Source organism: Juglans regia, chromosome 6 (genome assembly GCF_001411555.2).
Source record: "Juglans regia cultivar Chandler chromosome 6, Walnut 2.0, whole genome shotgun sequence".
Lineage (NCBI taxonomy): Eukaryota > Viridiplantae > Streptophyta > Magnoliopsida > Fagales > Juglandaceae > Juglans > Juglans regia.
Genome location: NC_049906.1, coordinates 35,707,827 through 35,733,452, shown reverse-complemented (window position 1 = coordinate 35,733,452; position 25,626 = coordinate 35,707,827). Strand labels below are relative to the sequence as shown.

The 25,626-nt window shown below is 35.2% G+C and overlaps 2 protein-coding genes across 2 annotated transcripts; one reads left to right on the top strand and one right to left on the bottom strand.

Moving 5' to 3' along the window:
• The first annotated feature begins 6,512 nt into the window (after positions 1-6,512).
• Positions 6,513-12,333, top strand: LOC108980355 (serine carboxypeptidase 24-like). Its single transcript, XM_035690847.1, has 9 exons — positions 6,513-7,239; positions 9,348-9,455; positions 9,567-9,662; positions 9,763-9,855; positions 9,934-10,019; positions 10,104-10,504; positions 10,608-10,703; positions 11,511-11,616; positions 11,934-12,333. The coding sequence occupies exons 1-9, from the start codon at positions 6,972-6,974 to the stop codon at positions 12,075-12,077; spliced, it is 1,398 nt and encodes a 465-aa protein (XP_035546740.1). The 5' UTR covers positions 6,513-6,971; the 3' UTR covers positions 12,078-12,333.
• Positions 12,334-12,584: 251 nt separating this feature from the next.
• Positions 12,585-23,034, bottom strand: LOC108996811 (nucleoid-associated protein At4g30620, chloroplastic-like). Its single transcript, XM_035690848.1, has 7 exons — positions 22,875-23,034; positions 21,666-21,814; positions 20,429-20,529; positions 20,296-20,335; positions 19,644-19,715; positions 13,076-13,132; positions 12,585-12,992 (listed from the first exon to the last, which is right to left on the bottom strand). The coding sequence occupies exons 1-7, from the start codon at positions 22,960-22,962 to the stop codon at positions 12,918-12,920; spliced, it is 582 nt and encodes a 193-aa protein (XP_035546741.1). The 5' UTR covers positions 22,963-23,034; the 3' UTR covers positions 12,585-12,917.
• Between the last annotated feature and the right edge of the window lie 2,592 nt (positions 23,035-25,626).

The window sequence follows — 25,626 nt, the reverse complement described above, 5'->3', positions numbered from 1 at the left end:
GAGTTAGAATATTAGTATTTTGTATTTTTAATTTATATATTCTTTTGTTTTTGGCATGGACAATATGTGATCTTTGGTAAATTTAATTAATTATGAATTAAATCTTTTTTTTATAATTTAATTGTTGATTTCTATTATATATTCTTTAATGAAAATTAATGTTAGCGTTCGAACAACACATATACCATTTGAACTAAACATAACCGTTCGAATATTGATGATCTACATGTTCGAACGGTAAAGTGGTATGTTCGAACAGAAATCAATTTCTCTCATTTAATCCGTCAATTTCTTTACCACATTCGAACTGTTATTTTAATAAAGACGAAGTTTATCATCCCTACATATACCCTTCGAACGTGTTCGAACGGTCAACACATTTCAATCTTTTTTTGGAACAAACTCTGAATTTCATCCCTACATGTACATGTTATAAAATAAAGACATTTTTGTAAAATAGTGTTCATTTTTAAGATATTTTACAAAAATATTTTATTTAAAACATATTGTGAAAACTAACGTGTGTTTATTATTTTTCCTTGGACAATTTATGCTAGTGAACTGAAGAATCATTGTCTGCATGGTTGCATAACTCGGAAGCCATACAACCTAAATGATCTTTCCCTTCCTTTTCATTCTTGAATACCAGATGGACTCCGCAGCTTTCGACGAGCACTGATGTGTAAGATATGTTTTATAATAAAATTAGTTTACGATCTAAAGTACAACATCAAGTCAAGTCAATTTATGAGTTTATTTTTATATAATATTTTTTATATCTAAAGTATTTTTCTAAAACTTTCGTATTAAAAAGCTCATCATTAATATCATTTTAATCAAATCAATTCTTTAGTGCATCCATACTAAAGGTTTATATTTAATTAATTATCCTCATTCGATATAATCTCTATAAAAAACTGGCCTTATTCTACAAGTGTGAAGTACACAAATTAAAATAAAGTTCACAAATTGATGTAAGTAAATGTACTTATTTTTATATGATCTCTGTGTGAAACAAACGTTTCTTTTAAATTGATCTCTGCGTGATCTCTGTGTAAATGTACTTATTTTTATGTGATCTCTCTTCTCATTTTCTTCTCTTTTTTTTCCAGGTTTCTCTTATCTTCTTTTTTTCTTTCATTCATTCTTTTTTCTCTCCATGATTTTCCCTCTTCTTCACATCACTCCCCTCAAATCTTTCTGATCTTTGTTTTCTCTCTTTTCTCATTTATTCCATCTTCTCCATTACACTCTATCTCCTTTAATTAAATATTACACATGTTGAACTTATTTATTGAGAGGGAGTCTGGCTCACACATGGAATAAATGTTAAGCATATAAATAAAAAATAATTATATTTCTCTTTTCCCATCAGTTTAAACTTTTAGAATAAATAGTAATTTCACATATATATATATATATATATATATATAGTTAGAAAGTTTTCTATATTTTTTTAAATCAAACATGGTTACTTCTTCAAATAATTATATCTTACTCACATGTACAAAAGGTGAAATATTTAATGGTAGGGTCCATAAGAATATCTGGTTTATTTTGGTTTATTATGATTATCCCTTTTTTTAAAAAAAATAAATTATATTTTACTTTCTCATATTACTATTCTTTAATCAATTAGAGCATGATTTCTAAACTACCATCGGCTATCATTTATAATATATATATATATATATGATTGTTAATTAAAAAATAAGTTATAATTTATCATCTTGTTATGACCCCATCGTTAATATCATATATTTAGATATAACCATGATCTATAGTTAAATTAAAACAATTTAATTTATAAACTAATCCAGCCGGGTCATTAATTGTTACATAATTTTTATTTTTATTTTTATTTTTTTAAGAAAAGGAAGTCTAGTACTTGATCATGTATATATAATCATTAGATATTATACATACAAATTACAATCCTGCTTTTGCCAGTAAATTAGGATTAATCTGTAAAACAGAACAAAAATAAATAAAAAATAAGAAAGTTGTTCAGAAAAAAAAAATTTTAAAAAAAATTATGTGTGGTGGTGTGCGTGAAGATGGTGAGAAGAATTTTTTATATTATTACTAACTGGACTGCACTCATTTTTTCATTAACCAAATATTTTTTCATATTTTTCATATTAAAGAGCTCATCATTTTTCGTAAATTTTAAATTTCCTTTTAATTAAATAAATTTATTAGTTCATGGATACTAAAAGTTTATATTTAATGCCAATTTATCAAACGAATATAACTGTTCATTAGATAACTTTTATCAACTTATGCATGGATGCTAAAATAATCACATCACACTATCATGGAAAGTAAATGCTAATCCTCTCGGAGTGTACTTACTTACCTTGTTCACTTTAATTTCTTATTATCCTCATTAAAAATATCTCTGCAAAGACTTTATTATATTTTGTAGATCGATATATTTTCTAATTAAATTCAAATTTTACAAATCCCCAAATTTCAATCTCCACTAAATTAATAAGAGTAGAGAAAAGTGTTAGGCTTATAAAAGAAATAACGTTAAATACAGTCGTAGAGTGTGCAAACGTTATATAGTCATTTTGAAAAAGAGTGAGGTCTATTGTTAAAAAATTAATCTCTTTTCATATGAGTCTCATATTTATTTATTTATTTTAAAGTAATTATACGGCGTTTATACACTCATGACTATAATTATCATTTCTTTTATAAAAGATGTTATAAGCTTACAAATTTATATGACTAGATATAATAAATCAAATATGAGAAAATTTTGCTATATACAATAAAACATATCAATTTGGAAAACTTTTATGAAAACACACTTAAAAGTTAGGTGGACTTGATTCTTTTTTTTTTTTTTTTTTTTTTTGATAAACAATTCATGCTAAGGTGGACTTGATTCTTGGTTTGCCATATATGTTAACAAAAAGACGAGGACAGAGAGACCATTCTCTTCCTTCTTCTTCCTACCTTTTACAGAGAAAAATTAGGCTTCCTTTTTAAAGGCCTTAAAAAAATGGGTCAACGGCCCGTGCCGTAGACGTTGGGACATGATGAGCAGCTAGCTGGATGCCTGATGGTAATGCCCATGTTCATAACATATAGTATATAAGATATACACTAATCTTAACAATGCCAGGCCCATTCACATATTAATATATATATATATATATATATATATATATATATATATATATTGCATCTCTTTCTGTGTACATTAAGAACATTGACCATATATGACGGCAACATGATTTGAATGCCGGCATGCAACATTAATTAAGAACATTGCTCATTATTATAAATATTTTCGACTCTTTTTTTTTTTTTTTAGAATAATAAAGACTATCATTGCAAGGTACAAACAGTTTGGCACATCAAACTACGTATCAACACTTATATAATTTTTGCTATTGAAAAGAAAAATAAAAAAATAAAATTTTTTAGAGAATAATAAAGTCTTATATTTCACGAAAATAATTAATTCGTACCAATTTATTAAACGGATACCTTATATATTAATATTGATACGCGATTTGATATGCGAAGTTGCTTGTAAGAAAACTTTTTCAATAAAAAAAGACCAAGAAGAAGCTTCGGCATGCAGGACAGGGATGGCTTTCCTCATCATGATCATGTTACAGATGATCATGATCTAGATCAGATTCTGCACGCTTGCATCCGCATGCATGCATGAGCTAGCTAGCTTCGATCGAGCAATGCATATATGGGAATTGATCAAAGAGTTTTTTATAAATGGGATTCATGCAATAATAATAATAATATTGTATTAATTGTTTCGGAAATCATGGGGGAGAGATCTCATCAATTATATACAATAGGACTAGGAGTTTTACAAAAACAAGCTGCAAAGTTTTATAATTAATTATAATATTAATGGATTAATTACTATGCGCGAGCAATATTATTGGATCCTCATTAATTATATATTAATTGTCGGTGCATGATCATGTGGTACTGTTCAAGCAGATATATTGGTCAGCTACTGCATGCTGCTTTATTTTATGGGTCTCAATCCAGAATTTATGTATATATTTTATGTGTTTTGCTTTTTATGAGATACCAAATGAGATTTTTTTTTTTCTTTTTTGAGATAATATTATTAATTAATCTGCTATGCGCTCATGAGGAAGTACTAATTGGGACCTCTAATTTCATCAATATTATAATATGTACTAACTTGCCAACAAAAAAATAAAAAAGGAAGAGTTAGCTAGCTAGGGAGGGTCATGCATTAGGTCATAATATATAGGAGATCATGAGGGAGAATCTTATCAATTTTGAATTGTTGACTAAATTAGATTTAATAACTTATGATCAGCATATATATTGTCACTAATTAATGATATGATATCAATCATCATGAGGATATATACACATATAGAAAAAGTATATATACTCATCATCTTCACATCGCATACCACACATAATTTTTTATTTTTTATTTTTTACCAAATGTGTGTTGTATAGATGATGAGTAGAATAATTCAATTAGTTTAAAAAAATCAAACAAAAAAATAATTAAAGAATTAAAAAAAAAGTGTGGTGTGTGGGATGATAAGTAATAAAACTTTTATATATATACACATTCCTATAGTTATAGTATCCTATATTTTAATTTTTTTTTTCTCTTTTTATATTTTTTTTATTGGCACCAGGTATCCAAGACTAGCGTTCCAACTAATCTTAGGGGTGCACAGGTCCTCTGCAAGAAATTTTCCGCAAGTACGTATCGGGTAATTGAAGGAAAAAATCTCTCAATCTAATATTTTCTAAAGATTATTTGCACCCAAGAGGATTTGAATCTTAAACTTGAGGGAAGCATACGCTCAAATTCAAGACCTTCACCACTTGAGCCAACCCTTGGAGTTTTTTTTACATTTGCTAAGCCTATAAAAGTAATTGTAAAACAACTTATATAATGAATATGTCATTTATATTTTACAAGTATACCGTGTATCAATTCACGTTAATTTAAAAAAAAAATCTTATTTATTTTTTATAAGTACGTAGATATTTATGAGGTACTAATTCAAGGTCAACTCTTTTTTCTCTTCCATTAATTGAGGTTACCGAATATTAGTCATTTACTATTTTACAAAAATGGCAGGCTTCTTCTAATTTTTAACAATGCATATTCTTTTTTTTTTCTTTTCTTTTTCTCTTAGCCAAATTAATTCCAATTTCCTTTGCACCTAAGATATATCGATCTTCTTCAGTTCCAACCCTATATATATTTGCTTTTATTTTTTCTAATTAACCTGCTGAATAAATTATGGCCAATCATATATAATAAGAGAAATGATACTTGCAGTCGTGAGTGTGCAAGTGTCGTGCAGTCATTTTCAAAAAAATGAATAAATATAGGATCCACATAAAAAGAAATTAATTTTTTAATAATGAATTTCATTCTTTTTCAAATCGATTATACGACGTTTACACATTACACAACTGTGTGTAGCATTACTAATATAATAATTCTCTTCGAGTTCATTGACAAATTAAAAGTGCATGCATGCATATGGGTGTTCCTGCCCTGTACTCAGGTACTTTTGAAGTGTATACATATGCATACACGTCATTCTTCTGGTTTTTTGTTTTTTTTAAAGAGATAGAAATGCAAGCAGTAGTACTACTACTATTAATCGTGAAATAATTGCACTGAAATTAAGAAAATGTTGTTGTTGTTGTTGTTGTTTGATGTGAAATAAAAAAAATAAAAAAAAACATTTCTTTCAGATAGGTCTGATAATTCAATTTGATCGATCAAATTTGGTGAACCACTTTGATTGCATGAAGTCCATGCATGCATTAAGAAAAGAATCTGGTAAATCTCATGTGTAGAAGGATGACCAACCCTTTAACTCCTACAGTATTACTGGAACAGATCCCTATCCACTATTTTAGACAAATTTTTCTTTGAACAACCCACACCACATGGGAGATCAACCCATGTCTTACTACTTTGGCTTGGTTGTTGAAATCCGAACAACCCTTTAAAAAAACCCTATGGATTTTGGACTGTGTCAGATATATATATATATATATATTTCATGAATCTTGCTGCATTTTACCCGGCCCCCACGAGAAGTGAGTGTAGGGACTCGTGTATATGTTAATAGGAACTCTTTGGTCAGAGCCTCCAAGGTCGCGTGTCTGCTCACTCCTTTATCCAAAGCTGGAAAGACAGTAGTTTAGTGCCCGAGAAGAGGTCACAAGAGCTGCAACCCCACATCAAATTCACCTATTGTTGTAGCTATCCTTTCTCTGATCTCTCTCTTTATGCTTAAGAACACGAGAGAGAGACAGAGGGAGAGATAAAATAAGCTTTGGTTGACCAAAGCTCAAGCCAAACTCAACTAGATAGGTAAGTTTGACACAACCTCTCTGATTAATGAGTTTCTGTCATGCTCAAATGTTTTTCTTTATTTTCCCTGTTTCGAGAAATAATCTTGGGAAATTCAAGGTTTTGACATAAAAGGTGAACCTAGCTAGCTCTCTCATTTTTTCTCGATAGCTAACATTACCGCAAGTCAAAGCTCATGGCTTTGTACAGTGTATTTGTAAGTTGCAACCCTGAAATGAGATCTCTTGTGATGCATGCATTTATGATGCTGCTTCTCTGTTATTAAGTAAGCTCTGATCCAGGTATCAATTGCATGCCTAGCTTGTAGGACCAGCTACTCTCTCTCTCTCTCTCTCTCTCTCTCTCTCTCTTTCTCTCTCAATCCCGAGAGAGAGTGAGAAGGTCCACCGAGCAGCCCAACTTGCAGTTGTGTAGTAATGCAGCAACATCAGAATGGAAGGCCAACCCTACTAACCTATAATTGAGGCATCAATATCTTCACCCAGTTCTATGAACTAGTTACTTAGATAAATATAGAAACTCTCAGAGTCTCTGATCTTATCTCACTTGAAGAAAATCAGAGAGAGATAGAGAGAGCGCTACACACATTATGGAGGGTCCAATTACATTCCCAAGTGTAGCCCTTCTCTTCATGTCCTTATTCTTCTTCTCCTCAACCACGGCCATTGCTGCTCATGTCCCAAAACAACAAGAGCTAGATCGAATTTCAGCACTGCCCGGACAACCACCAGTGACATTTTCTCAATTTTCTGGATACGTTACCGTCAACGAACAACACGGCCGAGCTCTCTTCTACTGGTTGACAGAAGCCACAGCTTCACCTGAGAAGAAACCCCTTGTTCTTTGGCTCAATGGAGGTAAAACTTTAGCTTCTATTTCAACTCATCTAAAATATTTCATTTCATCTCACTATCAAACGAGCTCTAAGTCCATTTTTTTTTTTTTTAAATTTCTGGGGAATTTGGTAGAATTCCAGTACACTCTCCATTCGTAGCTTGTGGAAACCCTTCATTAAAGGCAGTAATGAGCACTCTTTTTCAAAATAAATGAAATGTGGGAAAGTCGTAGGGAATGCTAGGACAGTAGTATTTATTGGGAATCAATGAAATTAGTTAAGTAATTAGTACCCACCAGGAAATTAGTTGAGTAAACCAATGAACTGCTCTTGATCTTACGATCGATTTTCAATAATTTTAGCATCAACTCATCAAAAGTAAAAACAAATTTCATATTGGTTTCGGTTTTGATGCCAAAATGATTGACCAAAGTAACTTTTTCCGGCCCCCAATAATTAAATGCACCATTAATAGTTGATCTTAACCCATGTACCCAGGTCCCCTTATCTTGCACGTGTCACAACCCCACGTGTCCTGCCGTCATTACGGAACTTGTTCACATACCGGTAGGATTCCTTATAATATTAAATCCAGAAAGAAAATTACTCCACACACAGATTTTATATAAAATAGGTTCATAGAATTTCTTAGATTGATTTTATATAATTTTATAATTTTTTATGGATTAAATCAAATCAATTTATAAATTTATTTTTATATAATCTGAGTAAATATTTTCCTAATATTAATACACCTCATCTACAACCAGAGCACATTAGCAAACAACCTCTAAACAAGGCTAATATGCACCAGCAATGCATCACTATCAAGTGTATGGGTAAGTATGTGAGCACAACTGGCTGGGTAGGGTACCAATGTACGAGCAGGAAGAAAAATGCAGCCACATGGGTCCTCGTGATCTCCCTGTGTCTGTATATAGGGTTTATTCCTTCAAAACCTGACTTTTATTCTCTCTTTCTAGCAGCTCCTTTACCTCAGTCATTTTTCCCTCACTCTGTTTTGTTTGTCTGTAAATATAGTTTGTGGTTGTGAGGAAAGAAAACACCCAACTCCACTACAAAGTGAACCAACTTTTTCTCTTAAAAAAGTGCTCTGATTTTTCCTTTTCCATATTGTCCCAGCAAAAGATGCATGCCTCTCTCCCTCTCTCTCTCTCTCTCTCTCTCTCTCTCTCTCTCTCTCTCTCATGCATATTCATGACACACCATGTACTTCCATCTTTGAAGCACGCGCATTCAGAAGTCACGAACGGTGATCATGATGATGATGTGGGGTTATTAAGCATCTTTTCTCTTTTCTAAGAAACAGAAGGAACAAAAAGTTACACATAAGTTTCGAAAGCATAAGATCGAGAATAGAGAAAGATCAGCAAAAGGGTACTATATATGTGGATCACTTATAATTAACTGTGCATAAAGAATGGAAGCAGATATCACATAGTATATACAATAGCCATATTTAATTATTAAATGGGTAGGTTTATCTAATGTTGATTATTTTATAGATACTATATAGTATATATATATATATATATATGCAGTCAAATTCATACCTAATCTTTCCGTGAACTTGGCTATTGACCTGCATGCATGCTTTTTGTTTTTTTCTGCTGGTGTTTAGCTTCTGGTGTTGTGTTGGTTATCTATTTACGTACACCAAGCAAATTTTTTTTTAGAAAAAGATGGGACATATATTAATCATTGTATAACTTATATAGATCGAGCACAGCACCTTGAACTTATTTAATTCTACCTCGTTCAACGCCATCTGCACCAAAAAGAAAAAGGCAGCAATGCTTGGTTAATTTGGTGTCGTATGACATCATTCAATCTCAATTTTTCTGATAAAATAACCCCTCGATCTGCTATTTGCTTATCCTTTAAACAAATTCGATCTTCTAGTCACTGCCGAAAGAAGGATTGGAAAAGACAAAAACTTGAAAATTAAGAGACTTCAGATATATACAATTTAATTAAAGATATTAGACTTAAAGGTTTAGGCCCCACACTTGTGTTTGCTTTTCAATATGGGACTAATGTAACTTTCAGATAGCTTTGATTCAATTCTCAAAAGATTAACCAGAGAATGTACTGTGTGTAAATCTGCAGGGCCGGGTTGTTCATCAGTAGCATATGGAGCATCGGAGGAAATTGGGCCGTTTAGGATTAACAGAACCGGTTCATCTCTTTATCTCAACAAGTATTCATGGAATACAGGTAATTAGAACTACTATCTACAATGAAGATGGCTACCTCATACATAGCACTTCATGTGTGTGTGTGTGTGTGTGTGTATATATATATATTAACAACAATTTATACTCACAGAAGCAAATATAGTGTTTCTTGAATCGCCTGCTGGTGTTGGTTTCTCTTACTCAAATACAAGCTCCGACCTTAGAGATTCCGGAGACAAAAGGACAGGTACCAGAAATGATGATGATTGTTATTACTGATGTTGCTTATTACCATGAAATTATTTCTTTATTGAATCTAAAGAGTTGCCCCAATTTCTGTCACACAGCTCAGGATGCTCTAGTCTTTGTAATTAGATGGATGTCAAGATTTCCACAATACAGATATAGAGAATTCTACGTTGCTGGGGAGAGCTATGCTGGTATATATTTATATAAGAGTGCATTCTTATAAAGTCTAATTAGTCGTTAGAAGCTAATGTTCTGTACTCTTTTCATAGGGCATTATGTTCCCCAGTTGGCAAAGAAGATCATTGATTATAATAAAGCAAACTCGCATCCCATCATCAACCTTAAAGGTTTCATTGTAAGTAGTATATAACACAATTCACACAAATTATATAATCTTAACCCTAAGGGATTCCAAGTTTAAATGAAATTATATGTGCAGGTGGGAAATGCAGTAACTGATAACTATTATGACAGCATTGGAACAGTTACATTTTGGTGGAGCCATGCAATGATATCAGACACAAGCTACAAATCGATTCTCAGGCATTGCCATTTCAAGGAGGAAAAAGCGTCTCAGCAATGTGATGACGCAGTCAATTATGCCATGAATTATGAGTTTGGTGACATTGATCAATATAGTATATATACACCATCTTGCATAGCTTTGCCTAAGAATACCACGAAGCATCTAAGGCTCAGAGATACCCTTTTACGTCGCCGGATTTTTGGGTACGATCCATGTACTGAAAATTATGCTGAGAAATATTATAACCGACCAGAAGTGCAGAAGGCAATGCATGCAAATATTACAGGAATACCTTACAAATGGACTGCTTGCAGGTAATTTTCAACGCACTCTTTCTTTTTCTTTTTTTTCTTTTTTGCAACTTTATACAGAAATCAAAAGAAAACTATGGATTTAGTATAAATTTGTTTTGTTCAGTGATGTTCTCATAAAAAACTGGAAAGACTCGGAAACTTCTGTGTTACCCATATACAAGGAACTGATTGCAGCTGGTCTAAGAATCTGGGTTTTCAGGTAAGATATCTTCATAAACAAATTATTATGTTGCCTCAATTCTTATTCATCCTATGCATTTAGAAGGTTGGATTCATGGGTTAGTCCAAAGGGTAGAAGCTCAAAAAGGAATTTTCTTAATTTTTGTGCACTTGAAATGGGATCTCTGCAACCTTCGCATGCATATAACTTCATGACTCGCTTTAGCAGAGCGTGGTTTTTTTTTTTTTTTTTAATCCAAAACGCTTACACTGTTAATTATTTACCGTTTACGCAATGTTGAGGGGTCATTAGCCATCTCCTTAATCTGAATGTCTCACTTTGGAAGGTGTTGATAAATGATTATGGTTAAACATTGTTCGGAGGATTTGATAAATAGAAAGTCGTGGCTGCAAATTCCACTGTGATTAATACAAAAAAACACTGCTATTTAACAATGTCTTATCACCTAAATGACAATAACATTCACCTCTAGCGAATTGATTTGATGGGTTGAGTATTAGACTGTGATAGATAAGACTTTAATGTGTTGTCGACTAGTGATATCCATCAACGTTCAACTCCATTTTCTTTTTGACCCAAGAGATCTACCAATGCAGTGATGGTAAAGGTCGTTCTGCAGTTGAAAGTCAGTGCTGCTTTCACTGTAGTTTTTTAGCTTTTTGTGTGTCGGTTCACTCCTGTTATTTCAGTCAGGCGCAGGTTAAGATCCGTATGGATATGGTGTTTGTTTAAAGTTGTGGCCAGAGTTTTTTTAGGTAGAATTTATGTTTGTTTTCACCAACTTGATCTGAAATGTGAGTAATTTGCTTCTATTTTTTTATGCAGTGGAGACACAGATTCAGTGGTTCCCGTCACTGCCACTAGGTTCTCTCTTAGCCATCTCAATCTAACTATCAAATCAAGGTGGTACCCTTGGTACTCAGGTGGTCAGGTAAACAAAAAGAAATTAAAAATATTACTGTGTACACTCTATTTGATATCCTCATTTTGAACTTTTTTTTTTATTTTTTATTTAATGATTAAAAAAATAATTTTAAATATATTAATGTATTTTTTTATATTTTAAATATATTTAAAGATATTAAAACAATATTAAAAAAAAAAACTTTTTACCAACATACACCCTACTACAATACAATACAATACAAAAGTGGTGAAAGGAAAAATAAAATAAAATAAAATGAGATTTGAGAGAGTCGACTGACATTTTCCTAATAAAATAACTCGACAATTATGACTCTTTTGTAGGTAGGAGGATGGACAGAGGTCTACAAGGGGCTAACCTTTGCTACAGTAAGAGGGGCTGGCCATGAAGTTCCATTGTTTCAACCCAAGAGAGGATTCATTCTTTTCAGATCATTTTTGGCAGGGAAAGAACTACCAAAGTCTTGACAAGTTTGCTGGGAAAGTACAACGATTGATAGTTGAGAAAAGCTGCTAATTAATGTAATTGTTTAAATTAGCTTGAAATTCCACACAACGGTGGGAAAGTGGCTAGGATAGAAAACATTCATTCAAATCAGTATTGATGATTTCAAGAAGTGTAGGCGGATGCAGGTTGTTGTTTAAGTTCAGGAATTGGATTGATATTGTCAAACCCATTAGTAAGTTCTTTAATGCAAGCAAGAGATGAGATTGATATGAAGAATTCTATAATGAAATTATCGTAAAAGGTCTAGAAAATCATGATCCTTCAGTTTGTAAACCATGACCTTTTTTTTTTTTTCTTTTTTGGTCAGGAACCTCTCCAAGGCAAGACCTTTCAAACCCATCCGTATAGAATAAATTCCAGTCCCGTGCACCACACCCTCAAAAGAACCCATTCCTATAGAGTAAACTCCGGTCTCGTGCACCGCCACTCTCAGAAATTTCCCTACACGACTACTGCCATGGAGCCAATTTGGCAACCAATTTCAATTCTATGGTAATTGAAAACAAAATAAGATAATGCCAGTTTTACATATCTCATTGCTAGCTCCTGGAAACATGGATGATAACTTCAAGAGCAAATCTATGGTAATTGGTAAACCACATGAAGAAAAGCTGAATCCTTTACATTTTGTAGGAATTCATCTACTGCAAAATTAGCTGCACCACAGGTTTCAAAATATCTCCCTTCTCTTCAATTTGAAACGAACAATGTTAGTGTGAATGTCCTAGTGCAAGGATTCCTGTTCTGTTCGTGTACCAAAATTGAAGTGCATTTCAAATACCAGTATGATAAGAAACTAATCACTTTAATCCCTCGCCAGCACCCGGAGGCATTCCCAAGCTCTGAGCAAGATCACTCATCCTCTCCTTCATGGCCTGAGAAAATCAAAATGGCTAAGACTTTCAATTCTATGGCTAAGATGGAAGAGGGTTCTCAATTCTGTATAGTAAATTCTCACCTGCACACTTTTCTGGTGGGCATCCTTGTATGCCTCGGTAACTAAAAGCGAAAGTTTCTGCACATAAAACAAGAAGTATATAAGCATTAAACGGTAATGCCTACCTCACATTAATCATCTGTGCAGGAGTAAGTATCACTGAATCCAAACAAATTGGTTACTTATAAACTATTTCCAACATTTTCAAAGATTATGCCCTGTTGGACTTGAATAGATTAAATCGTTTCCCTCATTTCTAATTATCTTTCCAAAATATCCACTTATAATGGATGGATTACTGAATAATAGGTTAGCCTGTTATTTCTTAGTTACTCCAACGCTAAACCCCTCCCCAAATAAATTTTTTTTTTATAGGTAAACGATAGTATAAATAAGAATAGGCATAACCCAAGTACACAAGAAGTTATACTAGAGTTAAGGCCTATCTAAGTTGCTATAAAAGAAACAAGAAAATCATGTACATTTAGGCCATTAAAATCTACAGCTATAGCCCAAAGCAGTAAGGTACAGAAAAATAAAACTCGAAGCTCCTCTAAGGTCCACTCCTTATCTTTGAATGTCCGCTCATTACACTCTCGCCATATACACCATATAATGCAGCTAGAAACCATCTTCCATAGAGCTTTGATTTGTGGAGCTCCATCCAGTATGACCCAACTAGCTAATAATTCCACCACAGTAGCAGGCATCACCCAGTTTAACCCTATGTGACTGAACACTTCGCTCCACACGGCACTAGCTATCTCACATTGTAACAGAAGATGATCCACCGTCTCCTCAGTTTTCTTGCACATACAGCACCAATCCAGAATAATTACCCTACACTTTCGTAAATTGTCGGTAGTCAAAATCTTACCAAGCCGCTGTCCAAGTGAAGAAGAGTGCCTTAGGGGGTGCCTTATTCCTCCACAGTTTTCTCCAAGGGAAATGGGTATTCGGAAGTACGGTAAGGGACTTATAGAAGGAACGCAACGAGAAGATACCCTTACTTGCTGGTGTCCACCACAGCTTATCACACCACACCTTCCATTCGGTTTCATAGTATACACTACTCTGAAAAAAGCCTCGAAACTGTCTAGTTCCCAGTCTTGGGCTGCTCTATTAAAGAGTATATTCCAATGAATTTGGTCCCCTGAATGAACCATGAGGTTCGCCACCGAAGCTTCTTGGTCACGTGCCACTCGGAAAACCATAGGGAACGAGTCCATGAGTGCCTCTTCCCCACACCAAATGTCCCTCCAAAATTTTATACGAGTACCCTCCCCAATCCTAAATTTAGTATATCGAGAAAACACCCCCCACCCTCATCTTATGTGTTTCCAAATCCCCACACTATGAGACCCATTCCCTTCACTAGAACACCAACCCCCCCATACCCTACCATATTTGCAATCAACCAAAAGTTTCTAGAAAGCTTCCAATTCCATAATGTACCTCTAAAGCCATTTCCCAATAAGTGCCCGGTTAAATGTTCTCAAATTCTTTATCTCCAACCCACCTGAGCAAATTGGTCTGCACACCTTATCCCAACTAACAAGGTGGAACTTGAATTCCTCTCCCAGTCCACTCCATAGAAAGTCACGATATAGTTTTTCAATTCTCGCCGCCGCACAAGCTGGAATTGGAAATAAAGATAGAAAATATGTTGGTAAGTTAGAAAGAGTGCTCTTGATAAGGATCACCCGGCCTCCTTTCGATAGATACAATCTCTTCCACCCTGCTAATCTCCGTTCAATTTTCTCAATAATTGTATCCCAAATAGCTGAAGCCCGTGATACAACCCCCAACAGTAACCCCAAATATGTCATAGGCAAAGAAGCGACCTTGCACCCTAGAGTGTTAGCCAGATGCCGAGAATTACTGACGTTCCCAACAGCCACTAACTCTGATTTATCAAAATTCACTCTCAGCCCTAACGCTGCTTCAAAACAAAATATAAGCGCCTTCAAAGCCCGAAGTTGGTCTTGCTATGCTTCACAAAAGATTAGTGTCATCTGCAAATAATAGGTGAGATACCGAGATCAAGCCCCTATTCGAATCACCCACTAAGAATCCGGACAAAAACCCATTACTGACCACTGCCAATAATATCCTACTCAGAGCCTCCATGATGATAACAAATAATAGAGGGGACAGGGGATCTCCCTGTCTTAGACCTCGTGAGCTTTTGAAAAAGCCCTGTGGGTTGCCATTGATTAAAACTGAAAATCTTGCCGTTGAAATACACCATTTGATCCACCTACACCATTTCTCCCCAAAGCCACATATCTTCAATTAATACAAGAGGAAGTCACAGTTTACATGATCATATGCCTTCTCCATATCTAGTTTACAGATAATCTCTGCAACACCAGACTTTAACCAACTATCCAGCCATTCATTGGCGATTAAGACAGAATCTAAAATTTGGCGACCCCTTACAAAAGCATTCCGTGGCTTTGAGATTATCTTACCAACGGCCATCCCTAGCCTGTTTGCAAGCACCTTGGAAATTATTTTGTATACCCCATTTATAAGGCTAATTGGCCTAAAGTCCTTCACTTCCGATGCTCCAGTCTTCTTTGGAATCAGAACAAGAAATGTAGCATTCAGGCTTTTCTTGAACTTCCCCGCCATAAAAAATTCCTGGAACACATTCATGATGTCATCTTTCACAACCTCCCAACAAATTTGGAAGAAACCTAGTGAAAAGCTGTCTGGACCTGGTGCTTTATCTTTCGCCATTCCTCTGACCACTTCATACACCTCCTCTTCCTCAAAAGGTCTTTCCAATCATGACGATGTCTGTGACTCAATAGAATAAAAACCAAGTCCATCTAATTTTGGCCTCCACCCCTCGCCTTCTCTAAATAAAGTTTCATAAAAAGTCACCACATGTTCCCGGATCTCTGAAGCCTCCGTGCTTTCACTACCATTAATTTTAAGCATTTCAATGGAATTATTTCTCCTATGAGAGTTAGCCACTCTATGGAAAAATTTTGTACTTTGATCCTCTTCTTTCAACCAAAGTGCCCTAGACTTCTGACGCCATGAGATTTCCTCCAAGGATAATACTCTTTCCAACTCTGAGACAAGTTCTACCTTATGTGAGACTTCCTCTACGGTGAGAGCTCTAACTTCAGTGATCTTCTCAATGTTTTGTAATCCATCCATCATGGATCTCTTTTGTACCCCTATATCTCCAAAAGATTGGAGGTTCCAAAGCTTTAAATCATTCTTTAGAGCTTTTAGTTTGCCTGCAAGTATATGAGAGGGGGTACCAAAAAACTAATATGAGGACCACCACTGCCTTACCCTTTTCACAAAACCTTCACTATTGAGCCACATGTTTTCAAACTTGAAATAGAGATGGCCTCCTTGGATACCACCTCCATCCAATAAAATGGGGAAGTGATCCGAAAATAGTCGCGGTAATATCTTCTGACATACCTCTAGATAATGAATTTCCCAACCCGGCGATAATAAGAATCTATCCAGACGAGACCACGTCTGACTATTCGACCAGGTAAAAGGCCCACCTATCAGTGGGAGATCCACCAAATTCAAATCAAAGATGCAATCTGAAAATTCTGTCATGGCAGGACAAATCCGATCATTACCAAACCTCTCAATAGGAAATCTTACCACATTAAAATCACCACCTATGCACTAGGGGAGGTCCCACCAACTGTACACTCCTGCAAGTTCTTCCCACAAACATTGTCTGATATTGTCATCATTTGGTCCATATATACCTGCAAACGCCCATAAAAAATTATCCTCCACCATCTTAAAAGAACACGCCACTGTGTATCCCCAACAAACACCTCCATTTTTTCCACCACCCTTTTATCCCACATCACTAGTATCCCACCCGATGCCCCATTTGAAGCCAAATATACCCAATCCGCATATGGACAGCACCACACACTTCTCACTATTTTTCTAGACACCAACTTCAACTTGGTTTCTTGTAAACACACAATATCCGCTTTCCAGTCCCTAAGCAAATTCTTTATAAGATGGCGTTTATTAATCTCATTCAACCCGCGTACATTCCAAGACACAATTTTTGGCTTCATAAAGAAACATGTGTACCCTTCCCTTTGCTCTTATCACGACTTGAGCTACCCTCATTCAACGACCATTTTAGTCTGTTAAGTTCCCTCTGCTTCTTGGAACCAGATTTCTTGGACTAAGAATGGCCTACCTCAATGGCCGTGAGAAGGGCCATAAACTGTTCTTCATACCCCACACTCTCCATTCCCACCCATTTTGAATACCCATTCAGAGATTTCAAACTCATTAGGAAACAAATAAGTTAACGGGAATGACTCTCTAACACCTGTTTCTACCTCCCCTCCAAACAGATTTTGTCCTTCCCATTCAACCTCATTAACCATATTGACCACCTCATTTTCAGTAGGGAAAGTGCTCACCTGAGTTTCAAGAACCAAGACTATGTCAACACTAGTCTCCGTGAGACTCTGCGATATCCCCACTACATTGTCTTCCCCAAGTTCTACAATCCTCACAACCCCTCCTTCCAGTACCTTCTCGCTGGGCTCTGGAGACCTCTGCGAAAGAACCTCAGCACTGTCTACCTCTCGGCACTTTCAAACTGTGTCGATATAAAGTCCAAGGTCTCTATCAGCAAGTTTTGTGTACCAACAGGTCCATCTGGAAAAAAGATTGATTGACTATCTGAGCCACCGAGGAAGGACCCACCTTGAATCTCGCTGCGAAAGGACAATCTACACCATTGGTAACTCTTTTTTCGTTACCCATCATCGGAAAATCTTTTTCCGTTTCGCACGAAGGGGGGAACGCTACACCACCCTCGCCGGCGCTGTCTGGGCCACCGGCGAAGGGCCCACCGTGAACCTCGCAGCTTCCGATGGTGGTCTCAGCATGCGAGTTGAGTTTCCGTTGGAGATGGGTCTCGGGTCACTCTCCAAACGGATCCTCCAACTATTGTTTGCTTCTAAAACGGGCTTACTAGGCCCACTTCCGCTATGGCCCAATACCACTTGTCCGAATTGAAATCCCCCTTGCCTGTTATCAAAAGGCTTTGGGAATCTGGGCTCGTGCCCACCTATTTGAGGCCCAGCACCCACAAACTCAGCTCCCGAAGGGAACGCCCCTCTTGGACCCATGTTATTAGACGCCATCTCCTTCCTAATTAACCACTCTATTTTGTTTTGCAGATCTGCAAGTTGCGTCTTGGCTTCCAGTAAGACATTCATGTTCTCACCCTCTGCTACGCCCCCTTTGCTACCACCACTCTGCCATTGTACTGGACGCACCCCTCTGTCAGTCTCTTGTCCTGAAAACACGCCACTCTGACCCAGCCTATCAACATACCCAAATCGAGACACGGGTGGCTGTTCCACCCTCAACGCCTCCCTGTATGAGTGCTTCAATGGCTGAGCCATGACTACCTTCTCTTTCCCTTGCCCATCATTGTGTGTATTTCTATCCAAGAAACAGTCCCTCAACGCCTCTCCCATCCTGTTCCAACCCCTACCCTCTTCCTCAGGAACAAATATGAAGTTCTTCCTCCCTCCACCTCCATATTCTACCACCGCCATATGTCTCCCTCTTGCATTCGAACAACGTTGGGCTATGAAACTATGGCTGCCTTCCCGAACTGTGGTATAATAATCTCTTTTTTCTTCCTTTGTGCACGCCTCCATCGATTTGGCCAGCCATTGTATCGCTGATGGTCCCAACACCACCTTAGCCACCACCCTCCAACCCCTCTCTGTAGTGGTCAAACTACCCCCCTCTTTCACGAAAGTAAAAGAGTTTGGAGTCTATGATCAACTCCTTAGTATGGCCCATCGCCATCACCAGTCCACTATGCTAATAATTGACGACGGGAACAAACGAGAATGTTTTTTCTTAAAAGTGTACGGAGAGAAAAAAAAACTGAAGAGAGAGGAACCTTAGGAAATTAAGGAGAAAATAATTCATGCGATCCCCCAAATAAATAACAAGAAAAAAACTCTTTCTTCCATTTTTCACAAAATTCTCCATGACTTTTGGGTCAATATATTCTTCAAATTTATTTTTTGATAGGTAAGATAAGCTTCAGTGTTTTTCAAAAGAAAAAAATATATATATATTGGCATAGATGACCATTCAACTTTCTCAAGAATCCCCCAGGGGGTTTGTTGGAGAAAAAATAAAAAAAAGTACCACGTTTCCATCATGCACCCCCAAGTTTTCACCAGTAATCTCAAAATGCTAAATTTGTAAGAGTGAAACCATGAAATTGGTGACTGCAATCAACCTCCCCCCATGGTACAAGGACAGGATAACGAAAATGCAACTAGATTCCAACAAAACTTTCTTCAAACAAAAACTTTTTTTTTTGGCACCTGGTGTTTAGGAACAAAGTCCAAACAAGCAAACGGGACAAACGAAGAATGGTAAGTTAATAATTATAAGTTTTTTTGTAATTACTGAAGTCACAAGTTCAACCCCAAGCTGGAGCCAATTTTGTGTTTATCTATTTGTAATTTTTCATTCCTGAAAAAATCAACAGAAAAATTAAATCAGATGAATGTGATTTAGAATAACTTGCCTCTGGCCCTAATTCCATTGCAGCCTCAGTGATCTCTGTGCGAACAGGTTGCTGGTTTCCAGTGAGTGTTACCTATAAACATAAGCTAAGAACTATTGTGATGTTCATTGAAGAAATAAATCAAGGCTGGTAATATACAAGGTAATCAAACAATTTGAGGCATTTTCATAACATCATTCAGATGGAAAGAGCAGTCCTTTAGTAAAATAGCAGCAAGCACATAGGGGCAACCAAACATCCATGACAAGCAAAGACTTCCATTGGGTAGACGAGAAATTTTGAATCATGACACTTTGGTCTCAATACATTGGAATATCAGGTACAGAATCATAACAAGGATATCAAATGGAGCTAACTACAATGTCTACATGATCTTATTATCTTCCACAATGGTCCTGATTTTGTTTTGTAATGATTCTACTCATGAAAAGAGAAATTTGTCCTCAAATCTCATTGAAAACCATATACTACAAACAATTTTCTACTGTTTTGCAAGCTCTTTTTTTGGCATGTAGTGTTTTGGAAAAACAATATATTGACCTTACTGAAATACGATAGGTGCAAAGCCATTAGCATACATGTGCAAGTGCTCATAATGTGTGAGCATGCACGTGGCACAAAACACTCTCAAAGAGAGAGAGAGAGAGCATACCTTGATTAGCTCACCTTCACAATAACCGTCAAACTCTGCCCTGCAAAACAAATGATAATAAAAATAAAAAATGAGAAATTCAGATGCTAAGCAGTAAAATTCAGATGCAGTAGGTGTAAGACATAAGCCCTACGCAGCGAGTTCCTTTTGCACCCGTACTGCCTCAACTTGGACAACCATTTGTGCCTTCTTCACAGTCTCAAAAAGATTCTGCATGTTTCCAAGAATTCCTGCCTACAGTCAACTACCAAAGTAATATCAGTCTCAGTTCCCAGATGCGTGTCCAACTCCATATCATCACGCAACAAAAATATACAACACCAAATAAAATTAATTGTCCTTGTAGGTTTGATTATTATCATTCGAAACTTGTATTATGAAGGCACTTCTTTTTTTCATAAGTAAACGAAGGCACTTATAAACTACATCATCTAATAGTTTATACAACTCAATTTGAGTATTACTATATTATCAAACACTTCATCCCTCTGAGAAATATCACCAACAGAACTTGAGACTCCTCTAAGTCATTGCTTTATGAATGAATACCATGACATAGAAACAATCTCTTGCCAAAGTACAAGATGCATGGCATGGTATAAGAAGTTCATGCTTAAAGAAACTCCTCACTCCAATATTTAAAGAAAGAAAATGAAATAGACTGTGGCGCATCAAGGTCTTGCGACTACAAAAAAAAAAATCCAATTTTTAAACTCTCCATCACAAAACTCACAAACTAAGAATAAGGTTCCAACCAGCTCTGTTTGAAACTTCATTTGGTTTCAGATCTCATATATTATTGCCGAAAAATAAGTTTTTTCAGGTATGAAACTTCAAATCAGTGCCGTGGACAAAAATAACTGAAGATCATGACTCAGGTCTGTTATATAAGCTCATGATTACAATTTTAAAAAGAGCACATCTTTTGTATGCTTACATGTATGTCTGGAAGTTTATATGCACATGTAAAAGTTAGAGGGTAACGTCGTGATGAAATTTAGAATAAAAGCTTTATAATGTTATGCTTCTCCAAAATCTTTCAGAAAATAAGGGTGGACATGTCACAAGTTCAAACAAGCTTCATCTCATCAAGCACCCAACATGCCAGTTGTTGAGGACTAACATCCTACATATCATAGCTTCAGATGAGGGTCAGGAAATGCTAATGTCATATCCTTTCTGGATTTCTCACAGGCATGCACCGGCAAAACCTCTTACTACACTGAACAATCAAGTAATTTGGTTTGAGGTTTCTCAAGGACTTCACAAGGCCATAAAAGAAAGCCCTCAAATTTGCAACGATGATTGCACTTAATGTAGTCATTTTTTACAACCAACAGACTCTTGACCTAAAAGCAAAGTTCATTAACCTTTGAAGGCGCATCTTCACTCTTCTCGTCCTTTTTCCCTCCAAATAGACCATAGACACGGAGGGATCTACCTTTATGCCCATATTTACCTTGACGAGCCTGAGATAACATCTGCAGATCCACTGAATTTGCATTTGAAGTCAGGTTACCTGTAAATGAGCAGAAGGGTAAGTTACCAACTCTATTACTATCATCAATTATACAATTACATGGTTTGAAAAGAAAGTTCTTATATAAGTATAAAACAAACTGGAAGCCTCAAAATTACAGATTGAATCAATACAGACAATATGAATACCAAAATTCCAGATTGAATCAATACAGACAATATGAATACCAAAATTCCATTTGGCATAGCATTCTAGCCACATTCTACATAAAATAAAAATAAATACAAGAAGTAAAAACTCAAGACAGCACCAATATTTTTCGCATAACATTTATATCATGAGTACATAAATTTTACTGAAGTTGCATAGGGGTGCAATTCAACTACATACAAAGTATACAAACGCATACACCCAACTAGCAAAAAGGAGAAAATGAGCAAAAATCCTTAAAAAATCCAATAGACTGGAAACTTGAAGCCGTTGTGAGCTTGCCTCCAAGCATAGAGATGAAAAATAAAATGAAAAACATTTTAAACATTTTCAATTGACCATAACATGAACAAGATACATTTTCTATTTGTCAAATCCATCTCCTTTTATCTTTTTTCTGTTCTCACTTTGTTGGCTTCTCTTTAGGAGGAGGGGGTGATTCATTGTAAATGTTAGCCAACCGTTAGCTCACATGTAGAATTAAGTTAGCCATGTTCTCTGGCATTCAGTTCATTATTGTTCCTTGGTGTTCCACATGTAGGGAAACCGTCGCCAAAAATAAATAAATACCTCCACAGCTAATATAAAATCAAATCAAAAAGAAAAGTATTTAACTGCAAAAATGCACAAGTCCAGTGACTCAAGTTGATACGATGCAGCAATCAAAATCGTAAGCGAGCGATATAAAAAAACCATTACATAAAACACACTCAGATGAGGAATACATGATTTTCCCCAGATAGACCACACTGCACAAGAGAATCACAACCCAATCCAATACTGGTATCTATATGCATATTCACATTTGGAAATATAGTTCCCTAATTTCCAAGTTGCTCATCAGCCAAACGGGCAATAAGGAAGCCAGAGAGAGAGACAGAGAATTTACAGAGGGAGTGCGACGAAAAAGGCTTTCTCCAGTCATTTACTCCTCGTAGGCTTGGCATCTGACCGGTCAGAGAAATCGTCGACGCCATAGATGAACGTTGTCGTTGTGAGAAAGTTTTGAGCTTTTTTGGGTTTTTGTTCAAGAGGATAATGTAAGGTTTTTTGGGTTTTTGACCTTTTCTTCTTCCCCCTTAGTGGACGTTGATACTGTCACACATGGTTTAATGCCCTAGAGAACAGACCAATTATAGATGAAAACGTAAGGTTCGTCCAGAATAAAACTTGTCCGGTTTGACTTTGACCTCTTGAAGTTCCGTATTTATAACTTTATACGCTTGAGCTGCTACGACAATTAATGAAAAAAAGGATATTTATAATTATGAATTATACAATAGTCTTATAATTATTTTTAAGAAAATAATAAAATATGAAATTTGCATAAAAAAATTAATTTTTTAATAATAAATTCTACTCTTTTTTAAAATAATTATGCGACGTTTATATACTTTACAATTATATATAAAATTACTCAGACAATTAATACAGTAGATTATGTAGACGTTCGTATTCGTAACTCATCTCAGCTCATCTCAATTCATCTCAACTCATCTCACTACTATTTATTATTATTCAGTAATTTTAACTCACAAATCTCACTACTATTTACAACTCATCTCATTACTATTCACAATCTATCTCAACTCATCTCAAGTCATCTCCGAATCCAAACGTCTGTACTTATTGCGTATGCACTGATTAACTTCTCCTTTAAAGATAATTTTGTTTCTTACTATGGTAGTGGCATCGTCAAGAAGGCTTTATGAACAGCAATTTTCATACGATGAGGTAGGATTATTATATGATAAAAATACGGTGAGTACTTTATATTATAAATAGATGTATGATCAAGCATTCATCTGAAAGTAATTCCTTTTGTTGTTATCTTATATGCATTCCATCTTTCTTTTTAAGGATAAAAACGAAGTCCACCTCTTTTTTTATATATTACACTCACATGTTAATGTGTACACAACAATATATATTTATGTCTGGAGTATTGATAGTGGCTTATGCATCTTTATATTTATCTTCATATTTATATAATATCTCTTAAAATTGTCTGTATTGAATTATGCATTTTTAAAATTTGAAAAAATATTAATCACTCTCCAAACATTATTTTACTATTTTTTCTCTCTCCTACCCATTTCAATAGCAGCTCTTAAAGCATGAAATTTGTATTATGTTGATGACACAAAGTATTTTTAGCACATGTTAGTATTTATTGATAAAATTGCTCATTTTAATATATGAAATTGATAATATTTGGATATATGGAAATGATGTTTTTTAATGCAGGTTAAATAATAGAATTTACAGTAGGTATTAATTGCAAAATATATAAAAATAATAATTTTAGGAAAAATAAAAATATTTTTTTATTATTTGATTAAAAAATATATAATTTAATGTGAGAGCTTTTTTTTATATGTAAAATTAATTTAAAAGATGTGATTTTAAATATTCATAAAAAAAAAAAAAAAAAATCAATGCTAGTGCTCGAGTGGAGGAGAGGGGAGTTTTTTTTTTTTTTTAGAGCCAGTGGAGGGGAGGGGAGGGGAGTTGCAGGACAGATAACTATTTTTTCTTTTATCTCAGCAGAAGGACAACTGATATTAAGAGGCATTTTTATAGCTTTCCTCTCCTCTAAAATGGTAATACAGCCAACCGCTAACAAACATTTGTGCATAAGAATTTAATGGGGCGTTCACCGACAAAATTGTTTACAGAAGACAAAGGGACCTAAATTTCTATGGTAGAGTTGGAGACCCTGCTTCTTTTTTCTGTATGTCTCAGCTTTATGTAGAGGTTCTACCGAGAGAGTTCAGCCAAATAGTAGTAATTTTTTTAATGTTGAGTTGCATTTTTTTGGGGGTTAGATTGATTGAATGTAGGGGTGTTTATCCGGGTTCTAATCCGGGAATTCGGGTATAACTGGACCCAGACTCGAGTTTCAAACAAGGCCAGAACTCGGATTAGACCCAGGCCGGAATCTGGATGGATCCGGATTTTTGAAACCCAGAAATATGGGTTCCAGATTGTACCTGGATTTTTTTTTTTTAATGTAAAAGTCTTTATTTTATCAAGTTTTTTTTCTAAAAAGTCAAGTTCATGAAATGCATAATATTTGTGTTCTAAAAATACTAAATGCATGTAAAACAAAAAAAAAAAATTAATATTCATCTATGCATGCATCACAATGCAATCCACTACATATTACACTATTGGTATTTATAAATGACATTACCAAACACAAAATTACAAAAAATGAGTTACAAAATCAGCAGCATAGTCTTCCCATCAGTAATTTAATCTCACACCAAAGAAACTCTCCAAAGAAGCCTTTACTGACATTTCATCAATAACTTTTCCAATCTTGCCTAACGCAAATGGCTTCATCCTAGCTGGGTTATCTTCTATCTCTTTCTCTGCAAGATAGATGCATGTAAAAGAAAATTGTGACAATACTAAGCATAAATTCTAGTAAAAAATTGTACTAAGATACAGTATCTTTGAAGATCTATTTAGTGATGGACTTAAAAAAAAGATGTTGATCACTAAGTTCCATTCTTAAATCAATAATGGGAAGTTGTAACCCTTGTAAAGATTTTTCAGACAGGAAAAGTCAACATTTTTTTCTATCAGTATTGCTGGAAGAGTTGTTTAGTGATGGACTTAAAATCAACAAACAG